General features: G+C 23.4%; 1 protein-coding gene across 1 annotated transcript in view; it reads right to left on the bottom strand.

Moving 5' to 3' along the window:
• LOC122501272 overlaps window positions 1-24,583 on the bottom strand; it is a 57,654-nt gene that overhangs the window by 4,613 nt on the left and 28,458 nt on the right. Inside the window, exons 4-5 of the mRNA XM_043610610.1 lie at window positions 7,066-7,148; window positions 2,621-5,662 (exon numbers count right to left, since the gene is read on the bottom strand). Coding sequence (XP_043466545.1) covers window positions 2,621-5,662; window positions 7,066-7,141 — 3,118 coding nt within the window. The 5' untranslated portion in view covers window positions 7,142-7,148. The remainder of the gene's footprint in view (window positions 1-2,620; window positions 5,663-7,065; window positions 7,149-24,583) is intronic.

The following is a 24,583-nucleotide window of genomic DNA, read 5'->3' as shown; positions in this document are numbered from 1 at the left end:
ATAGTAATAAATAATACAAAAAATTTAGTATACAATTTTAATTTCATATAATAAAACAGTTTCATATAAAATACATACTTTCAATTATATATCAATTTGCAAAAAATACATCTTTCCTTTATTATAAAATATACACAAACTTAACAGTTAAAAGCTGAAAATAAATAGTGTTTGGGTTAAAAATTAAATTATTCCACTTTCTGGTGCTTAATTCTTTTTAAATAAAATTAAGTAGTGTTTTTTCTTTCATGTATAATTGTCCTTAGGGACAAGTAGCAATTATTTAAAACTTTTTGTCTAGTAGTAAATAAGTTATTTTGTAGAAAAAATATATTTCTTACATAATAATCTTGTTTTAATAAATATTAAATACATTAATGAATGCATGAAATTTATGGTAAATTAGTTTTCAATGAGTTATAATATTTGTTTAATAATTTTCTAAGATGTTAAACTCTACCGTCTAAGGTAACTTTATTAATATAATTATTATATTATTAATAAATAAATTAATGAATTAATAAATTAATAAATTAATCAGTTAAATAATAAATAAATTAATTAAATAATTCAAATTTACTAGAAAATAAATGTTCTGAAGTATTAATAAAACTAGTCTTTAGTTTGAAACTCGTAATATTAAAAAAGGCAATATCATACAATTTTATAGAAATATTAATTTAAATATAATATCGTGTCAAAAACTAACATTTTTGATTTCTCTAAAGTTTCGAATGTTCAAATGAACGACGATATTATTTATAACAAAAATTTGTTACTTCTTGTAAATGTAATTAATATTTTATTTATATTTAATTCAATACTTTTTATTTATTTGAATATTCAGTTGAACGACGTTCAAAATTTTAGTGAAATCATTTTTAAAATTCTCAAAGTTTAATATAAATAAACAAATAACAGATAAAATATATCAAATATACAACATACAAATAAATATACGTAACAGATAATAAAATGGTTTGTTTAAATTAATTAACTAAACTACATAATATTGTATTTTGGCAAGTTAATTGTTCTTTTAGCATAAAAAGATAAAAGCTGTAAATATATAATTGCTTTAATTTCATGCTTTATAATTAATACTTTAAATAAAAAAATAAACAAATAAATAAAATTAAAAAATATACAAAATAAATAAAATATATAAAATAAATAACTAAAATAAATCAATAAATATATAAATCAAAGAAACATTTCGACATTTCGAACAACTCGAATAATTTGAACAAAGAAATTTAACACTTTAAGAAATAGTTATAAATTTAAAAAAAAATTGAAATTAAATGAAGATTGCAACTGAATTTAAAAGAAAATAGAGACATTATAAAAGTAATTAAAGAAGATATTAAACACACTAAATAACAATCGGCAAAAATTAGATTTAAAAAAAAAGCTTACGAATTCCGAGCAAACAAAGAAAAACTTTATATTACTTTTTTATTTAGAAAAAAAATTCAAATAATTTCAAAGAAAGATACATTTATTGATAGATGTGGAGAAGAAAAATTTATCTGACTCAAAAAAAATAAATAAAATAAGAAAAACCAACAAAAAGATTTAAAACAAATTTTGTAAGATTTTTAAAAAGAAATCCAATTTTTAATTTCAAAGAAGATCTTCAAAATTAAGTACATTAGAGAGTTTTAACGAATTTATGAAAAGAAAGAATGATTATATAAAAGTGAGACAAATGAAATAAAACGAAAAAATCGGAACAAAGAAATAGAAATGAATTGACTAAAAAAAAATTTATTTAATTTAAATTACCGATTACTTGTCTATCATCAAATAAATATTCACTTCAATCAAATAATTTTTTCTTAAATCAAATACTTTAATTGACTTGAATAAAAATTATTTGAAACAAATAAAATGTCCTTTAAGTTCTGAACATTCGAATGAACAAAATTTATTTATTTCTTCTTTAAATTAAATTTTTTTGATTGATTTGAATTCTTTTATCTTCTTCTGACATTTCCAAAAATTTGTTGTAATTTCTTTATGAAAACTGAAACTTTAACAAATTATTAAGATATAATAATTTATCTATAATAATTTTGTTATGGAAATAGCTGCCATGGTAACCATTACCGTAGTAACGGTTGCTATAGTAACCATTACCATAGTAGCGGTTGTTATGGTAACCATTAACATACTTACGGTTGCTATGGAATCTATTACTATAGGAACGATTACTATAGTTACGGTTGCTATGGTAACCATCACCACGTAATCTAACGGCCCCTATGGGGGCCGTTAGAAACTGCGTATGGATATCAGAACCTTCTTTTAAGGGTTTCGACCCTTAGCCACGAAACCCTAAAAAATGATCAATAAAATACTTGATGAATAGACAAGTAATCGTTTATTTGATTAAAATAAATTTCCTTTTAGTGTAGAAATTTAAATCCAAAGAAAGATTTTTTTAAGCATCCAATAAGAATAAATCCCTAATAGTAGACGTTTTAGAAGAGCCACAATTACCAGAAGATTCCTATTCATTAAATTAATTTTTTTTAAGACTTATGTTTCAAAAGCATCCTCACTCGACATCAACAATTCCCACCTTTTCATCTCTTCCTCCTCTTCCTACGCTTACTTTTCCATTCGTTCCAATTTCTATACTTGCGAATCGCTTGCTTAACAATTTCCTCGAGACCGGGTGTAAATCTGATATCAGTACGATGATCATACGATCTGCCAAGGTCCAGAGCACCCGGAAATGCCCAGGGGAATAAAAAGGCCGCCACACCTAGAACCCCCGCAGCAAAAGCAGCGAAAGGCGCAATACTCACATTCATCAGACCATAATTCAACGGATTCAAATAACTAAACGACGAAAAGAACGAACCCATCGAATCCATAACACCATAGGGCGACAAATCAAAATCATCATAATCAAAATAATCATCATCGTCCTCGTCCGAATCAACAGCGGCTGTAGCAGCATCAACAGCCGCTCCTCCTCCACCTCCTGGCGATGCACCAGCTCCACCCGAACCACCCAAACCATTCGGATTCGTCAACTGATTCGCAGTCTGCGTCGCCGCCATATTCGTCAGTCCCACCAAATTCGGAACACCGGGTCTCGAACCACTGTAGGTCACTGCCGACGAACCGTCATTAGCCTGACCTGGTCCCGTTCCAATGCCCGACGACGATTGACCCTCTTCGCTAACGCCCGTCGAATTAGAGAAGAAACTCGTCGAATTTTCGTTAGAATTTTCGGTAATTGTCGTCGTGGCCACTGACGTTGCCGCATTGTTCGCATCCTCCGATACCGCATCGTTAATTTCCTGAAAGTCCTGAACTGGACCCTGATCTTTGGGAGGCGCGTCAGGACGGTCGTAATCCGAACCTAAATCCGCATCCGAAGCAAAATCCTCATCCAAAGCAAACTCGTCATCCGTATCAGAAGCCAAATCATCATCCGCATCAGAAGCAAACTCCGAATTCATGTCCGACTCAAACTCGGAAGCTAAATTAGCAGCCGAATCGAAATCGTGTGCAGAAGCAGAAGTAAAATCAGAAGCAGGAGCCAAATCGGAAGCTGAATGAAAATCAGAAACCGAATTGAAACCAGGAGGAGAATTAAAATCAGAAGCAGAATTAAAATCAGAAGCAGGAGCCAAATCAGAAGCTGAAGTAAAGTCAGAAGCCGAATTGAAAGCGGGACCCAAATCAGAAATGGGATCCGAAAATAAACCGCTCGTCACATTCGGCACACCGGTACCGATATTAATCTTCGTCCCCGAAATAATTTCGACGGAATTCGCCGGATTTGTAGTCGCCTGCGGAACTTGTATCTTCACCTGTTGGTGCGTATCGACCTGAGCTGTCGAATAGTACGGATCGACATTTGTCGTAGGTTCACTCTGGTACACCGGACCACTGGTAGGTCCGGTTTGCAGCAACGGATCACTGGTGTAAGGAAGAGATACCTGATCCTTCTGCCCACCGGTCACAATCGGCCCCGACGAAGGACTAGTAAACACGTTCGTACTAAGAACTTGCGAATTAATAACAATGTTCAAATCCGTACAACCTTCTTTACTCTCAATCTTGTTTTTCACCTTCGTGATCGAATTTATCATAATCGTGGGACAATCGTCCCTGACGTTTGACAGAGTTTCAGTATTATTCGCCGGATCGTCGCTCATGAACATTATGTGGACATTCGGTGGCGAACCGGTATTGTTGGTTGCGGCAGTTTTTTGCGGGGGTTTCTTCGAACCAGTGATGGTGACATTCGGTTTCTTCGAGCCGGGATTCATTATGTGGACGACTGTGTCCTGGACGACGGTTGAAGTGGGTCTGTAGACCGGTTGACGGGTTAGGGACGGATCCTGAAGACTGTTTATCATCGAATCGAGTTGTGGCGAAGAGAAGTAGTACTGGGGTTTTTGGAAATGGTTCTTATCGAAATTCGATGAGTACGAAGGGGGAGAAATGGGAGAAATCGGGGAAATTGAGGAAATGGGAGAAGGCGAATCGGAAGTGTAGGTAGAGGTCGAGTAGGTAGAATCTTCGTTGGAGTCTTCATTAACTTTAGCCGGTGCGTTAGGTTCAAAATCGTCGTACAAAGGTTCGAAGACGTTACTGATTGGCTTTCCGGAGTGCTCCTCGATCATGTGACTCTGGTTTCGGGAGAAGGCGGGAATTCTCAGCCACTGGATCATCTCCTCCATTGAGGCATGATGGTGTGGTGCTTGATAGGGAGTCTTAGTTCCCGTGGGGAAATTTTGTTGGGAGAAATATTTATCCGAATTGTACAGGTCCTCGACGGTCGACGCGACAACTTCGGCTGGCCATTTCTTTAGGGGAAGGTTCGCCGCTATTTTCGAATTCGGCCTCGGAGTTACGATATTTCTATGAGGGTTTTTCAAAAAATTATCCTTCGTCACAAGATTCGGAGGCCTTGTGAACTTACCACCGTCCCCTAGATTTTCCGTCTTTATCTGGGAGTTCAAGTTCGCCTTTACGATATTAACCCTATCCTTAATGATTTTAGTCGAATTTTTAAAAACTTTTATTTTTTCCTTCGAATTACGATTTGGAATACTATAGGGTATTATTTTCACATAATTTCTTGTTCGGGAGGAAATTTTTCTACCTTCACTCAACGATCTCTTGTCGGAAGTAATTTTCTGATTATCCGAATTCGATTGATAGTGAATTTTAAGACTTTGTTCATTGTCTTGATTATCGAAAGGGGTCTTGTCCTGTGAGGAGGCGTGACTTGAAATCGGAATTGGAATGACCTTACTACTCACCTTATGAATAATATTCTTTCCAAATTGACTAATTTCCCGGGAATTGTGACCTCGAATTATTTCATTTTTATCATCACTTCGTCTCTGAGGATAGGTTTTGCCTATCCATTGATTTTCTAATTGATAATTGTAAAAGTTATTATTATTAGCATTATTATCGTTTAGTGTTCGAGCCCTAACGGATGTGGAATAATTTAATTTTATTGTTGGACTTAAATTAAATGTTGGTATATAGTTATAAATTAATCTATTATTTCTTCCATTCCCTATGTACCTGCTATTGCTTAGGACACTTTGAGAAATGTCCTCGCTTCCCATTGAAATTGGTTTCCAGCCATTTCCATTTGCATCCGCTCTTCCTTCATGAGCTGTAACAAAACATATTTAATTATAAATATTATTTTAAATAAATAAATATTATTAAGTAGGGATTTTTTTTTATTTAATGAATATTATTGCAACAAAATATTGAATCCGGAGAAGAAACAGATTTGATGTTTTCCAGTCAGGTAAGAAAAGGGATGATCCGATAATTGTCTATTAAATTGAAATGAATTCAAGTCCTACTTTACTTTTCAGGCAATTTACCGATTAATAAATTCCAATCATTAACTTTTCTCCCAGACTGAAGAGTCTATTAATTTCTCAAGTAATAATTATAATAATTTATGATACGAATAGTAAACTGTAATTCTCGAAGAAGTTTCTTTTGAAAATAAAGAAAAATAATAACAATAAAAATTATTAAAAAAATAAAAGAATAAAAACTATAAAATAAAAAAAATTCTAAAAAGAAAAATAAGCGAATAACAATTATAAAATAAAAGAATAATTAAAAATTAAAGTTAACGATCACTCCGAGTCCAAAGAGTGATCGTTAACTTCAATTTTTAATTTAATTTATTTGTTTCTTTATCGTAAATTCAAGTGTTAATTAATTATAACAATTAATTGTTCCTTAATTTGTATTAAATACGTTTTAAATTTGCTTCCAGCGAAAAGGAGCGTGTTTTTGAAATTGATTGTACAACTGGAATGATCCTTATAAAATAAAAATCCCACTCGAGAAGATAAATTGAGATTGCTTATATATATAAAGGCTCGTTAACTGCAGTACAAGATTGTTAATGTTCTAAGTCACGCATGTCCGTGAAGTAATAGAATTAAATATAAAATTATTTATTTTTTCCAAACAAAACGATTCACTGTACTACTGGTATTACACTTTATAATCTGGGTGTGAGCATCATTCAAAAGTTACTTTCGCTGAAAGCAAAACCATTAAACTGATGTGTATATAATATAAATATAGCGAGACAGACATTTAAAAAAAAAACGGTAGTCGGTATTTAACATTTTTTATTCATTACATATATTTATGATAAATGTGTATTCAATTTTTGCAGGAAAAAATAATTTCCTTTTTCTTCGCCAGTGCGTAAAAAAACAATATTTAAAAAAATTGATTTCACTTTTTATTATTGATTTTCTATATCAATTATAGAGAAACTTGTATATAAATATTTCATTTCATTTTCGAGTTAGAATTTATTTTTTCCGAATTATTTGATCCGGATTCTTATCAAATCTGACATGGAATAATCTATTGTATTTTTTCATAATGTATTTATACATTTTAATTAATATTTTCATAATTTTCATAATTTTCATAAATTTTAATAAATTTTAATAAATTTTAATTAATTATTTAAATTTTTTCTTATTAATAAATAATTAATTAAAAATAAGGGAATATGTAATTACAACTTACCGGAATTCTGAGGTCTGGATTTGACTGATCCTGCAAGAAGCAGGAATGTAACGAGCTTTAACAGCTTTAACCGCATTTTCACCCTGAAACACAAAAAGAATAGAATTTAATTAGTATTTGGTATTTTTAACTCTTGTCAATAATTTCAATTTAATAATTTATTATTTTACTTTGTGTTTTCAATTTAATTTTTTTATTCAACTTGTTTTTAATTTTTCAAAACTTTTATTTATGTTTTTACTGTTATTAAAATAATTTATACAAAAATTTCGAGAAATTTAAATAGAAAAATAATTTTTCTACTAAATTGTTGATTTTTGAAATTAAATTGTTAAATTAAATAAATTAATTAAATTCTAAACGAAAATTGTAAAATTAAATTTTTAACTAATTGTTAAATTGTCAACAAAATTGTTAATGGTTGTAAACTTCACCAACGTATTTATTTGACAGGAAACAATAAATATTAAATACCGATTCATTTTCATGACTAAAAAAGAAAATAAAAAAAGTTGAACGAAACTTTTTTTTTAAATTCATTTTTTATGATAGATAAAAATGATAAGAGTTTTATATTTATTATAATTATTCGATTTTTTTTTATTTTTATTTTTATAATACTTAAATATAATAAAAACTCTTATCATTTTTATGATAAAAAACAATTTTTTTTAAAAAGTTTCGTTCAACTTTTTCTATTTTCTTTTTTATAAACATTAAATATTGAAAGGAGAAAAAAAACACGTGGAGTTTAAAAAACAAAAAAAAACATATAAATTTAAGACTTTAAAAAATTACGCAAGTCGTACACGATTCGAATGTTTTATGGTTCCTTTGTATACCAAAGTGGCAAGGTCCTGTTTGATTTAATCATTTCTATGCCCCTTGCATTTTAAATTATTCGATTATTATCGATTACCTGATTAATTCTAATTCAAAATTTGTCTGTCCACTGCAAATAATTTCGGAATGACATTAACTGTTAATGAATAAATTAATTTTTTTTCTGACATTTTTAAATGACAAATTTGTTTCAGTGCATTGAGAAAATGATACAAAATAATTTATATTAATTAATTATTATGTCAATATTAATTTCAACTCAGTAAAAAATTAATATTTCCATTCTAAAATTAATTATTAATAATAATTAAATTAAATAATAAAGAATATTTATTAATAATAAATTAATTATAATTTCATTTATTAATACTTATAATTAATAAATGAATATTAATTAATAATTAGTACCATTATTAATTTTTTTGTTCTTGATTTTTTCCCTTTTCAATTTGTTCTTTTCTGTATTTTTAATAACTCTTAACTTTATCTCTGAAATTAGTTAATTGATTTACACCATTTTTAAAGAAAAATTTTTTTTTATGTAATTACATATATTATTAGAATTAATAAATAATATAAATTTAATTTCATCATTGTCAAGCAATTTGTACCCGTAAATTTATATAAAAATAAAAAGAAAAAATAAATTTGAATAAAATATTCAATGAAATTCAATTCTTTGACTAGAGAAAAAAATCGTAAACAAATATTAAATAATTTTTTGCAAAAATAACACGTGAGAATATTGCCTATTTTGTCAAAGAGTTATTCAATTAGTGTAATAAAGAACCATAATAGGAAAATAATCATATATAAAAAAAGGTTTTACATAACATAATTATTTCCGTCTGGCGACAAGTATTATATAGAAAAGAAAAAGAAGAATCTCAAAAAATAACAGGTTTCAGAAGGATTTGATATAACGCGTGTTTTATAAAGTTTGTCTAATGACTCAGCCTTCAAACGCTCGATGTTTGTCAATATCCAGTTAGATTTGAAGTCTTCAGTTTTTACCGTTGCATTTTTTCGTACATATTTGTGTCCGATAACGGTACCGATCATCAATCTCAAAGATCTTATTTTGCAAACTCTCGCAAACAAAATTATTATATATATATATATATATATATTTATTTATTATGCACAAAACATACGAATTTCAACGAATATCATACAAACAGTTACCAGAAATTATTTAAAGTATGTCAGAGGAAAAAAAAGAATTTTTTTCCTTTTCTTTTATTAGGTCCTTGAAAAAAATCAAAGTTTCCTTGTTTATGAAAGTAAAATGATCGAAGAAAAAAAAATCTATTCTTTCGACAAAGAAAAACAATGATATTTATAGTTTGCAAATTTTTTTTTCAAAAATGGGGGAGGTAGAGAAAATTTATTAAAAATTGAAAAATATATTTTTTTCTAAATTTTTTATTCTGAGTTGAGAACTTTATCAAAGTTTTTAATTTTTACGAGAATATAGATCTTGCGTATTTTTTGATAAAATTTAAACAAAATATTGTATTAGATTGTTCAAAATTTAAAAAAAAGGAAAATTATAATAATTTAAAAAGTAAATTACATTTTTTTGTTTGAAACTATAATCATTATATCGTTTTAAAAAAAGTGAATAAAAGAAAGAAAACGAAAATCACTCTTAGCTACTATAGAAGTAAAATATAATAATAATTATTTTTTTTTAAACAAAAACTTTTTTTCCTGTAAATTTCCATAAAATTCTTTTAAAATTCAATTATTCTCAAAAATATCAATAACATTATTAAAAATACAATTATTTTCAAACATTTAAACAAAATTTATTAAAAATTCAATTATTTTCAAAAAGTCAAACAAAATTAATTCAAAATACAATTATTTTCAGAAATTTAAACAAATTTGATTGAAAATTCAATTATTTTCAAAAATTAAAAACAAAATTCATTCAAAATTTAATTATTTTTAAAAATTAAAACAAAATTCATTCAAAATTCCATTATTTACAAAAATTCAAACAAAATTCATTAAAGATTTAATTATTTTCAAAAATTCATTCAAAATTCAAACAAAATTTATTCAAAATTCAATTATCTTCAAAAATTCAAACAAAATTTATTCAAAATTCAATTATTTTCAAAAATTCAAACAAAACTCATCCAAAATTAAAACAAAATTCATTCAAAATTCAATTATTTACAAAAATTCAAACAAAATTCATTAAAGATTCAATTATTTTCAAAACTTTATTCAAAATTCAAACAAAATTTATTCAAAATTCAATTATTTACAAAAATTCAAACAAAATTCATTAAAGATTCAATTATTTTCAAAACTTTATTCAAAATTCAAACAAAATTTATTCAAAATTCAATTATTTACAAAAATTCAAACAAAATTCATTCAAAATTCAATTATTTTCAAAAATTCAAACAAAATTCAAACAAAATTCAAACAAAATTTATTTAAAATTCAATTATTTACAAAAATTCAAACAAAATTCATTAAAGATTCAATTATTTTCAAAAATTAATTCAAAATTCAAACAAAATTCATTCAAAATTCAATTATTTACAAAAATTCAAACAAAATTCATTAAAGATTCAATTATTTTCAAAACTTCATTCAAAATTCAAACAAAATTTATTCAAAATTCAATTATTTACAAAAATTCAAACAAAATTCATTAAAGATTCAATTATTTTCAAAAATTAATTCAAAATTCAAACAAAATTTATTCAAAATTCAATTATCTTCAAAAATTCAAACAAAATTCATTCAAAATTCAATTATTTTCAAAAATTCAAACAAAACTCATCCAAAATTAAAACAAAATTCATTCAAAATTCAATTATTTACAAAAATTCAAACAAAATTCATTAAAGATTCAATTATTTTCAAATATTCATTTAAATTTCAAACAAAAATTATTCAAAATTCAATTATATTTAAAATTTCAAACAAATTTCATTCAAAATTCAATTATTTTAAAAAATTCAAACAAAACTCATCTAAAATTAAAACAAAATTCATTCAAAATTCAATTATTTACAAAAATTCATACAAAATTCATTAAAGATTCAATTATTTTCAAAAATTCATTCAAAAATTCAAACAAAATTTATTCAAAATTCAATTATCTTTAAAATATTGCTATAGATTGTTCAAAATTAAAAAAAAAGAAAAATAATCTGAAAAGTAAATTATTGAATCGAAAGTAACCACAGCTGATAGTCAGCAGAAGATGAAAAATTATATTTTAATTTTAAGCGAACTTTATCTTCTGTTCACTAAGAGTCATTCCATTATATTTCGACTAAAGTCGTTGCCGACTAATTTTAAAAAATTGTAATATTTTGCAGGAATGATTTTAAAGATATTAGGATCACCGAACAAAAAGAATTTTTTAAATATTTTTTATATTTATTGTAAAATAAGCATCTAAAGTATATGAAGTCGTAAAAACTGACACTTTTTCATCTAATAGAAAATATTAAAGAAAACACATAATTTACTATAAAAACGTAAAAAAATTATTAGAATTTATTAAGAATGAATTATTTTATTATTATAAATTGATAGAAACAATTATTAATAAGAAATATTAAATAAAAAATAATTTTAAAGTTTACATGGAAAATAACCTATTTTTGCAAATTTCATTCACTAAATATGAGAAAGAGAAATCATTAAATTGGATAAAACCTTATGAAATATAAAGTACCTGTGATTAACTTTTAGTTTTTCTTATCACTTTCTTCCTGTTTTCTTCACAAATATTAAAAAATAAGCAATTAAAACTGGCACTTTGCTTATTTTCACGATTTTAAAATGCAAATAACTTCTGCCCAGAAAAATGAAAAATTACGAAAATTGGGCAATAATTATTTGATCACTAGATACACTTACTGGAAAAAGATTTTCTTTGGTCCCGAAGCTATTTCTCGAATTAATTAACTTTAAACTTTTTACTATTTTTATCAGGTTAATACATGTGATTTCTTTAAAACTGAAGTTGGTTCAAAACGATTAAACAAGAAGAGCTAACTTCGTCCTTTAAAAAACACATGTATTAACCTGATAAAAATAGTAAAAAGTTTAAAGTTAATTAATTCGAGAAATAGCTTCGGGACCAAAGAAAATCTTTTTCCAGTAAGTGTATCTAGTGATCAAATAATTATTGCCCAATTTTCGTAATTTTTCATTTTTCTGGGCAGAAGTTATTTGCATTTTAAAATCGTGAAAATAAGCAAAGTGCCAGTTTTAATTGCTTATTTTTTAATATTTGTGAAGAAAACAGGAAGAAAGTGATAAGAAAAACTAAAAGTTAATCACAGGTACTTTATATTTCATAAGGTTTTATCCAATTTAATGATTTCTCTTTCTCATATTTAGTGAATGAAATTTGCAAAAATAGGTTATTTTCCATGTAAACTTTAAAATTATTTTTTATTTAATATTTCTTATTAATAATTGTTTCTATCAATTTATAATAATAAAATAATTCATTCTTAATAAATTCTAATAATTTTTTTACGTTTTTATAGTAAATTATGTGTTTTCTTTAATATTTTCTATTAGATGAAAAAGTGTCAGTTTTTACGACTTCATATACTTTAGATGCTTATTTTACAATAAATATAAAAAATATTTAAAAAATTCTTTTTGTTCGGTGATCCTAATATCTTTAAAATCATTCCTGCAAAATATTACAATTTTTTAAAATTAGTCGGCAACGACTTTAGTCGAAATATAATGGAATGACTCCTAACAATAATTGTTGTTCAATAATTTTTAAAAATTCTAATAAAAATTTCAATTGTTTTCATAAATGATAAAATTCTTTTTGGAAATTCAATTATTTTCATAAATAATAAAATTCTTATTTGGAAATTCAATTATTTTTATAAATAATAAAATTCTTTTTGGAAATTCAATTATTTTTAATTCAATTTTAATCGTATTCCTTAAAAAATGTAATTATTCTTTAAAATTCTATTAATTGAAAATTCGTCGAAAGAATTCAATTATTTAAAAACTTGTTGATAAAATTATTCAGGAGAATTCAATTTTATGAAACGTTTAATTATTCAATAAATTATTTATTTTTTTATTTAAATAATTGAATTCTCGTAGAATTTTGTAATAAAAATTGATTTAAAAATTAATTTTAGTTAAAGTTTTAAATAATAAATGAATATTGAAAGCATTCTAGCGTAAATTTTTACAAATAATTGGATTTTGAAAAAGTTTTAAGTTAAAATTGGAATTTTGAATGAATTTAATTAGAAATTTTAAAAAACTTAGTTTATTTTTGGAAAATTTTAGTAATTTAAATTTTTTTTAAATTAGTTAACTTTTTTAATATACATTTAATTAATTATTAGAACGAATTGATTTTGAGGAGAATTTTAGTTGAAAACTCGAAAAAATCTATTGAATTTTGGTTTAAAATTTTGTTTTTTTTTACAAAAATTGCAATTGAATTGCAATTTTTAGATATAATTGAATTTTGAAAAGATTTCAAATTAAAATCTATGAAAATTTGAATTTTTTCCACATCTTTTAATTAACAATTCTGTAGAATTAATTTTTTTAAAAAAGTTTAATTGAATTTTTTTGGAAATTTTTATTTTCTAATATATAATTGAAAAATTTTTAAATAATCGTAGTTTCCTAAAATTCAATTATAAACAAATGGATTTGATTTAATTGGAGAATTTTCAAAGATTTTTTAAAAAAATTATTAAAAATAATTGATTTAAAGAAAAATTTTTTTTTTAAATTATTAAAAATAATTGATTTAAAGAAGAATTTTAGTTAAAAATTATTAAAAATAATAATTTAATTGAAACGATGAAAATAATTTTTAAGAAGTAGGTACAATATTCTTATAATGTAAAATAATAATTTTAACACTGGGCCATCTTTAATAATTATAAAACATGAAGAAATCGATCACTTCGAGTCTTCGACTCGGAGCAATCGATATCTTCATGTTTTATAAAAATATTCTTTTAAGTTAATGAATTTAAAAAAATTTGAATTTTGATCTTTGGAAATTCTTAATTCCTATGGAAAAATAATATTGATTAAATATTTATTAAAAAAAAAAATTTATTGATGTTTTCGAATAATTTTGAAATCAATATATTTATTTGCTATTATAAACAATAAAAATAAATAAATATTCGCAATATTGCAAACGAACTCCAAGAGCACTCCAAGAGAGAGACGTCACAGGGATAAATACGCAATTTATATAAAACGAGCATCGCTCTTTCATTTACATTTTAAGAACCGTATTTTTCCCTTGTTTTTTTCCTATATATTTTTTTTGCAAGTCGTGTCATGTTTTCTCGATATAAAAATATGCAAAACACGAATATTGACGCGTGGGGCATTTAATTTATTAAATACACATGGGTATATATGATCGATAAATCCAGACGGGAAATATTCGTGCATAATAAGCTGTCGTTTCCGGTACGCTGATTGTAGGCGGAACAAATACGTTAAGGGTAATAAACTTTTACATTGCAAATTTATTCAATGTGCGGGAGAGATGTAGGAAAATATTCTAGGCCCGTCCGCGTGGTCCTAGCCATTCGGGTCAGTTATATACTTAATTGCTTGCATTTCGTTCCGGTTCTTATGCTTCTCCTGCTGGCCAAAGTGTATCAATGATCAGACCACGCGAGCGAAAATATTATGTAGAAGGGAAAAAAATAATTACAACAATTCTCACACTCGCGCTGAAATTGAAACAAACAAATACAAAATGACGACTATAAATCTTGAACGCATCAGTGAAATTAAGTCTCCTTCAATTCCAGGTGTTAAAAAATGATACACGAGTATTGAAATGAGATTTCATTTCACTTGGAACTTCTCGAGAACGTTCTTTCGACGTCGTTCGAGATTTTTCAAATTTTAAACGTCAATAAAGGAATGATTATTTGCTTTTTTATTTTTATAATAAAAATAATAAAAACTCTACTATTTTTATCATAAAAAATAATTTTTTCAAAAAAAGTTTCATTCAACTTTTTTTATTTTTTTTTTTAGTCATGAAGATGAATCAGAAACGACCCGAAACGTCAATTTGTTTATTCTTTTTATATAAATTTTTCAATTAACAATATGATAGAAAAATTTTAGTTAAAAACAATAAAAAAATTGAATTTTAAAGAATTTAAAAAAATGCAGAAATTCAGATATTTTCATAATTATTATTATTTTTTTTTTTTTTTTATTATTCACCTTTGAAAATAATTGAATTTTGCAAAATTTTCAATTACATTCAAAAATTTCAAAATTTAGCGTCAAAATTTCAATTGCGGATCTTTATAAATAATAAAATTCTGCTCCGAAATTCGAATTATTTTCAAAAATTTTTAAAAATTCTTGTCAAAATTTCAATTATTTTCAAAAATTTTCCTTAATTCAATGATATTTTCAATGTCCAGAATTTTAATAAAATTCTCCAAAAGAATTCAATTATTTTAAAAAAAATTTGATAAAATGCCCAATAAAAACAGTATTGTTATTACAATTTTGAAAGAAAATATTTTTCAATATAATAAGAATATTTTGTAAATTTAATTATTTGAAATTTCGATAATTTTCACAATTTTTGATAAAAATAGATTTTAAAATTGAAGATTTGAAATAAAAATTGAAACTTTTGTTAATTAAAAGAAATGAAATTTTAAAAGTTTGAGAAAAAATTGAAAAAATTTAAATTTTGTTAATTGAAGAAAGTAAAAAAAATTGAAATTTTTTAAAGAAAAATCAAAAAATTTGTTATTTAGAGAAAATTGAAGTTAAAAATTTTAAAAATAATTTTAAAAAAATTAAAATTGAAAATTTTTAAAGAAAAATTGAAAAATTTGTTAAATTTGTTAAAAAAAAATCAAAATTGAAAATTTTTTAAGAAAAATCGAAAAATTTGTTAAATTTGTTAAATTTGTTAAATTAAAGTTGAAAATTTTGAAAATAATTCAACAAAATTGAAATTGAAAATTTTTAAAGAAAAATCGAAAAATTTCTTAAATTTGTTAATTTAAAGTTGAAAAATTTGAAAATAATTTTAAAAAAATTGAAATTGAAAAATTTGTTAATTAGAGAAAATTGAAGTTGAAAAATTTGAAAATAATTTTAAAAAATTGAAATTGAAAATTTTTAAAGAAAAATCGAAAAATTTGTTAAATTAAAGTTGAAAATTTTGAAAATAATTTAAAAAAATTGAAATTGAAAATTTTAATAGAAAAATCGAAAAATTTGTTAAATTTGTTAATTTAAAGTTGAAAATTTTGAAAATAAATCAACAAAATTGAAAATTTTTAAAGAAAAATCGAATAGTTTGTTAATTAGAGAAAATTAAAGTTGAAAATTTTGAAAATAATTTAAAAAAATTGAAATTGAAAATTTTTAAAGAAAAATCGAAAAATTTGTTAATTAGAGAAAATTAAAGTTGAAAATTTTGAAAATAATTCAACAAAATTTAAAATTTTTAAAGAAAAATCGAATAGTTTGTTAATTAAGAGAAAATTTAAGTTGAAAATTTTGAAAATAATTAAAAAAAATTGAAATTGAAAATTTTTAAAGAAAAATCGAAAAATTTTTTAAATTAAAGTTGAAAATTTTGAAAATAATTCAACAAAATTGAAATTGAAAATTTTTAAAGAAAAATTGAAAAATTTTTTGATTAGAGAAAATTAAAGTTGAAAATTTTGAAAAGAATTTTAAAAAAATTGAAAATTTTGTTAATTAGAGAAAATTAAAGTTGAAAATTTTGAAAATAATTCAACAAAATTTAAAATTTTTAAAGAAAAATTAAATAGTTTGTTAATTAAGAGAAAATTCAAGTTGAAAATTTTGAAAATAATTTTAAAAAATCGAAATTGAAAATTTTTAAGGGCATTTGAACCATGATGACGTCACAGATTTAAAACTAATGCTTTGCACAAACTATGACGTCATCAAGGTTCAAATCCCCTTAAAGAAAAATCGAAAAATTTATTAAATTAAAGTTGAAAATTTTAAAAATAAATAAACAAAATTGAAATTGAAAAAAATTACATATTTTCTCAATTAAAAAAAGTAAAAAAAATTGAAATTGAAATTTGCGAAAAAAAATTGAAAATTTTGTTAATACATATCGTTAATCATATCTCGATTCAATTATTGTTGAAGCTAATTTGTTTCTACCGTTGCTAATTTGTGTTTTTTTCCTTTTTATATTAATTGTTAACTATATAATTATTTTCCAACCATTAGAGTATGTAAATAATTTTTCTTTACAATTTCCCAGAGGATAAAAATGTTTTAAACATTCATGTAATTAGTAAATTATTATTTCTTCAGATTACAGTGAAGCTTGTTAAATCTTTACATTTTAATTATATAGTGCAAATAAGTTTTAATTACAATGTTGTTTAATGAAGTACTAACAATTATTTCAAGTTTAAATAAAGCGCAGCAAATGAGAATTCAATAATTGGGTACACTTTTTACGCGGAGCAACGTTCCTCAAAATTATGATAATTATTTTCATTATCGAATTAATGACGAAATCGTAATTGTTGATCGCTACAATTAATAATAATAATAATAATAATAATATATTATTATTTAATAATTATTATTATACTACTATTATTAAATAATTATTAACAATATCTTATTAAATAATAATTAACAATATTTTGTTGAATAATAATAATTAATAAATAATAATTCATAAATATTAATTAACACCTAATTAATCTGAATTATTAAGAATACATATTATGAATAATAATGATTATTAATGATTATTAACTTAATTAATTTTTATTTATTACTATTATATTTAATTTATTGCTAAATTTATTAACTAAAAAGCGGTAAATAATATTTATAAATAATAATGTGTAATCAATTAATTATTTCTGAGAATAATTAATAATTTATTGAGAAATAATAATTATTTTAAATGTTTATGTAAATAATAATATTTGTCTATCGAATTGAGATTAATTATTATTGATGGAAGTAAACGCAGGGGCCGATAATGAAGAATGCAGATGAATGCTTTATGAAGATGAAAGTGACTCTTTTCGGCACGGGACATAAATTTTCTGTATTCTTTATCAGTAATTAATTAAATCAGTGAACGGCAATTAAAATCACGGCCATTAGCATCTTCGGAAAATTAATTACGCAACAATAAAAAACTTTAGCAAAAAAGAAAAATTGTATAAGTTAATTAAAAATAAATTAAATACAAATTAGGGCGAAAAATAATTAGAATAAAAATCAATTTGGTTAAATTAATAATTAGGGTAAATATTAATTAGGATACATAATAATTAGGATAAATAATAATTAGAATAAATATAAATTTGGTTAAGTAATAATTAGGGTAAATATAAAAATTACAATTAAATATAAATTAGGGAAAAAAATAATTGGAATAAATATAAACTTGCGGGTGAATATTAATTAGAGTAAATAATAATTAGAATGAATATTAATTAGGGTAAATATTAATTAGAGTAAATAATAATTAGAACGAATATTAATTAGGGTAAATATTAATTAGGGAAAATAATAATCCAAATAAATATAAATAACGTTAAATATTAATTGGAGAAAATAATAATTAGAATAAATATAAATTAGATTAAATATTAATCAGAGTAAATAATAATTGTAATAAATATAAATTAGGGTAAATAATAACTTAAATAAATATAAATTAGGGTAAATATTAATTAGCGTAAATAATAATTAGAATGAATATAAATTAAGTTAAATATTAATTACAGTGAATAGTAATTAGAATATATCTAAATTAAGGTAAATAATAATTAGGGTAAATAATATTAATAATAATTAGAATATATCTAAATTAAGGTAAATAATAATTAGGGTAAATAATATTAATAATAATTATAATAAATATAAATTAGGGTAAATAATAATTAGGGAAATATAAATTTGAGTAAATAATAATGCAACAAAAAACAAAAAATCGTTGAATTGAACGAAAAATAAATGTTATCGCAGTAATTAAAAAAGCAGAACGTAATCACACGTTGAAATTAAATCATCGTTCGAACTCTAACAATTGAAGAAAATTTACTTTTCAAATAGATTCTATAATTTAAACTTTTACTTTCGAATTACTTCAATTTGTATTAATTTTCATGTTAATTTTTAAATCCTAAAATTTTTTTCAATCTTCAATAACTCACCTTAGAAATTTCCCGAAAGTCAGAAAATCATTTATTCGCACTCACTTTAAAACCGAATTTACTATTCACTTTTTCTCTATTCAGAACGAAAAAAAAATTTTGCAAACGTAATTAACAAAAGTACACTACTAATACTAAAAATTAAAAAATTAAAAAAAAAATGTTTTCCCGAAAGAAAGAAAAAGGAATGACAAAAAAAAGTGGAATGCCGATTAGAGTGAACCTGAAAATGTGAGAGAAAGACTTTTCTATATAAATGCAATGTCAAGGTTGAATTCGCGATAGTTATTGGCAAATAACACTGGATTTTTTTTTTGTTTGACGGGGAAAATCGTGACTCCGTGTGCGATATCGATCGAAGGGTCGCACAACTAATACCGGCCTAAGAGCGACGAAGACGATCTTCGGACTGCACGGCTGACTGAATGCCTATGGGTACACCTTTGTACGTTCCTTTACGTTCCTCAACTCAACCACTCAACTCAACGAGGTTCGAGTGCGAACCGTTACTCGCTGAGTTTACTATACAAGTCGTCGTCGGGTTGAATAACCTTCATACGTATGCTAAGTGTGATGATGGCTTTACCTTGGCCGCCCAGTCGCCACTTCCAGAAGTGGGTGAAGAAAAGGACCAACAAGGCCACTGTGCTGACCTACCCAGAGCCGCACAGGGTCCTTTACATATTATATATACATTCACGGGAGAGTTAAATGCCAAGACGAATTGCTTCAGTGTTGAAATTTTACACTGTAAAAAAAGGGAGTTAAATTTTAACTCCCCCGGGGGGTCTATAAAAGTCGCACCCATTGGGGAGTTAAATAAAGAGAGTTAAAACTTCACACCCAAATGCTAACTCCCTATAGAAAAAATAACTCGCGCGGGTGTTGAATGAAGGGAGTTAGAAATTAACTCTCTTTTGGAGTTGATTTTTAACTCGAAAAATTTAACTCCCAACTCCCGAGTCCATTAAATCCCTAAATTTTTTACAGTGTACGGAGTTGAAAAAAATCATCTCGTTGATTATGAGTGCATTTTTTTATTTCACTCCAAGGGGTAGTTAATAGAGAGATTCATTCAATTTTATTTTTGTACTTTTTAATCATTTCTAGTTTCTTAATTTTAATCCTACACTGTAAAAAATTTAGAGAGTTGACGATCACTGGAGTTGGGAGTAAAATTTTTCGAGTTAAAAATCAACTCCAAAAGGGAGCTAATTATTAAATTAACTCCCTTTTGGAGTTGATTCTTATTTTTACTGTGAAAATTTTAACTCCCTTCGCTTTAACTCCAAAAATGGGTGCGACTTTTATAGAATCCCCTGGGGAGTTAAAATTTAACTCCCTTGTTTTACAGTGTAACAGTGGAAGAAGAAAGGGTGTAATTTTCACTCCCAATAGAATTTTCTAAATAGCCAAAAAAAAGTAGTAAAATATTAACTCCCAATGAGATTTTCTAGGCAGCAAGAAAAAATAGTAAAATATTAACTCCCAATGGGATTTTATGAAAATCGCACTTTTTTGGAGTTAAAGCAATAAAGAAGTAAAATTACATCCCCTTAAGATTAACTCCTTCATTATACAGTAAAAAATTTAGAGAGTTAAATAGCAACAAGAGTAGAAAGTAAAAATGTTGGAATTAAAAATCTACTCCGAAAAAAGGAGTTAATTTACTTCTTCGAGAATATTATATTAAATAATATATTCCAATATACTTGATATTATTCACTCTAAAAATGATTAGATACTCCAGAAAAATTTCAATTGTATGTATTTACGAATACCTTTAATATTATTCGTAAAAATAAATAACTTCTTTTTTAAATAAATATTTAATCATTAGGTGTTATTTTTCCGTAGGAATTAAAATTTTACAAAAATTTCAAACTTATAAGAATATTTTTAATTTTTATATACATAAAACATGAAGAAATTTAGCGATTTCTTCATTTTTTTCTAACTTTTTGAAAAAAGTTATTTGACAATTTTTAAATCCATTTGTTTACAATTCAAATTTACGAAATTTCGATTATTCGGAAATTCTCCAATTAAATATATTTTGGAAAATAACAAACTTCAAAAAAATTCAATTAAACTTTTTCAAAACAAAAATTAATTCTACATAATTGTTAGTTAAAAGTATTGTTGGTTAAGTATAAATTCAGATTTTCCAAGATTTTAATTTGAAACCTTTTCAAAATTCAATTATTTATAAAAATTGCAATTTTATTTGTCACTTCTCTAAAATTAAAATATTTTTTTTTCGAATTTTTAACCAAAATTATCCTCACAATCAATTCTTTCTAATAATTATTTAAATGTATATATTAAAAAAATTAACTAATTTCAAAAAAATTTAAATTAATCAAATTTTCCAAAAATAAAAATACTATAAAAAATAAATAAATAAATAAATAAATAAATAAATACTAAGTTCTTTAAAATTTCTAATTAAATTCATTCAAAATTCAAATTTTAACTTAAAACTGTTTCAAAATTCAATTATTTCTAAAAATTAACGCTATAATACTTACAATATTCAATTATTATCTAAAACTTAAACTAAAATTCATTTTTAAATTAATTTTTATTACAAAATTCTACGAGAATTCAATTATTTAAATACAAAAATAAATAATTTATTGAATAATTAAACGTTTCTTAAAATTGAACTCTCCTAAAGAATGTTATATCAACAAATTTTTAAATATAATTGAATTCTTTCGACGAATTTTAAATTAATAAAATTTTTAAGAATAATTACATTTTTTAAGGAATCCGATTAAAATTGAATTAAAAATAATTGAATTTCCAAAAAGAATTTTATTATTTTTGAAAATAATTGAATTTCGGAGAAGTAAAATTTTATTATTTATGAAAATAATTGAATTCCTAAAAATAATTTTTGATGAGAATTTTTTAAAATCTATATATTGAATATAAATAATATAAATAAATAGTTGATAATAAATAGTACAGAAATTATTATTAGTACGAATGGAGTTTATTTGACATAAATCAAAATTATTTAATTCAAGTAAATACATATTCGATAATAGTCAAGTAATCGATTATTTAATTCAAATCAATTTTTCCCCGCAGTATAAAATTTTTCATTAACAGTAGGTAATTATAATTTTTTTGGTATCTTTACTCTATGATTATTTTCCATTAATATTATTTTTATTGTTCAGTTATTTTCACCTAACTTTTAATTATTAATTATTTGCTATTTTTTTATTTACTTTAAGTGAAATAATGAAAATTCCAAACATATACTTTGCAGTTTAAATAATATACTAAAGTCGCTACCCGTAATTATAATTTTCACCATCAAACATTTTCTATACAATGACTGAAAATTTATGAACTATAATTATAAACATATATATTCAATTCTCTCGAAGCCTAAAATTATTTCTCGTCTTAATGGAATTACTTATCGTGTATTTCAAAAATAGAGTACATTATAAATAGTAGTTAATATTTTTTGATAATTTAAAAAGTAAATTACATCTTTTTGTGAGAAACTACAATAATTATATAATTTTTAAAAAGAAGTGAATAAAAGAAAGAAAACGAAAATCACTCTTAGCTACTATAGAAATAAAATGGAATACCTAATAATTACTGTTTTCAAACGAAAACTTTATTCAGTAATTTTTAAAAAAATTCTTTTAAAATTCTATTATTCTCAAAAATTTCAATAAAATTGTTAAAAATTCTATTATTTTAAAAAATTCAAACAAAATTCAATCAAAATTCAATTATTTACAAACATTCAAACAAAATTTATTCAAAATTCAATTATTTTCCAAAATTCAAACCAAATTCATTCAAAATACAATTATTTTCAAAAATTCAAAAAAAATTCATTCAAAATTCAATTATTTTAAAAAATTCATTCAAAATTTAATTATTTACAAACATTCAAACAACATTAATTCAAAATTCAATTATTTTTAAAAATTCAAAAAAAATTCATTCAAATAATAATAATAACAATAACAAAATTCAATTATTTTCAAATTCTATTATTCTCAAAAATTTCAATAAAATTGTTAAAAATTCTATTATTTAAAAAAATTCATTCAAAATTCAATTATTTTAAAAAATTCATTCAAAATTTAATTATTTACAAATATTCAAACAACATTAATTCAAAATTCAATTATTTTTAAAAATTCAAAAAAAAAAATCATTCAAATAATAACAATAACAATAACAAAATTCAATTATTTTCAAAATTTAGAACAAAATTCATTTATTTAAAAAATTCAAACAAAATTCATTCAAAATTCAATTATTTACAAAAATTCAAAAAAAATTTATTCAAAATTCAATTATTTACAAAATTCCAACAAAATTCATTCAAAATTCAATTATTTACAAAAATTCAAACAAAATTCATTCAAAATTCAATTATTTTCAAAAATTCAAAAAAAATTCATTCAAAATTCAATTAGTTTACAAAAATTCATTTAAAATTTAATTATTTACAAACATTCAAACAAAAAATTCATTCAAAATTCAATTATTTTAAAAAATTCATTCAAAATTTAATTATTTACAAACATTTAAACAACATTTATTTAAAATTCAATTATTTTAAAAAATTCAAACAAAATTCATTCAAATAATAACAATAACAATAACAAAGTTCAATTATTTTCAAAAATTCAAACAAAATTTATTTATTTAAAAAATTTAAACAAAATTCATTCAAAATTCAATTTTTTAAAAAAATTCAAACAAAATTCATTCAAAATTCAATTATTTTAAAAAATTCAAACAAAATATCAAAATTCAATTATTTACAAAATTCAAACAAAATTCATTCAAAATTCAATTACTTACGAAAATTCAAACAAAATTCAATTATTTTCTAAAATTCTATCAAAATTTATTCAAAATTCAATTATTTTTTAAAATTCAAACAAAATTCATTCAAAATTTAATTGTTTTTAAAATTCAATTATTTAAAAAAAAATCTAGAGCAGTCAGGTCAAAAATAAAATGCAAAAAGTAGATATTATCTTTATCTCGTATTGTTCTCGGATAAATATTTCTTTATCCGAAAAGAATTATTGATACTTTCACGTAAATCTATTCCAGAGAAAAAAATTACCTCATCTGATTGGAAATACCCGACTCGAGAATTCATGTGAAATGATATTTCACAAATTGAAGAAACGGTTTAATTTTTTTTTCTTCTCTTCGCTTCTTTTGATGATGTGCACGATAAGAGGCAAATTTAACAATCAAAACCAATTTTTCAGTTTTCACACACCTTTCAATAATACGCAATAAAAGAGTAAAATTGTTTTTAAGAAATACATTTTCCCAAAGTTTAGTAGCACGCATTTTAAAGAAGAAATAAATATGTAAGTTATATTGTTCTCTATGTGAAAGATACCGGGATATATTTATGATACAGAAATGTGGAA

The sequence above is a fragment of the Leptopilina heterotoma genome, unplaced genomic scaffold (genome assembly GCF_015476425.1).
Source record: "Leptopilina heterotoma isolate Lh14 unplaced genomic scaffold, ASM1547642v1 Lhet_206, whole genome shotgun sequence".
Taxonomy (NCBI): domain Eukaryota; kingdom Metazoa; phylum Arthropoda; class Insecta; order Hymenoptera; family Figitidae; genus Leptopilina; species Leptopilina heterotoma.
This window is presented reverse-complemented; position numbering and strand designations above follow the sequence as displayed.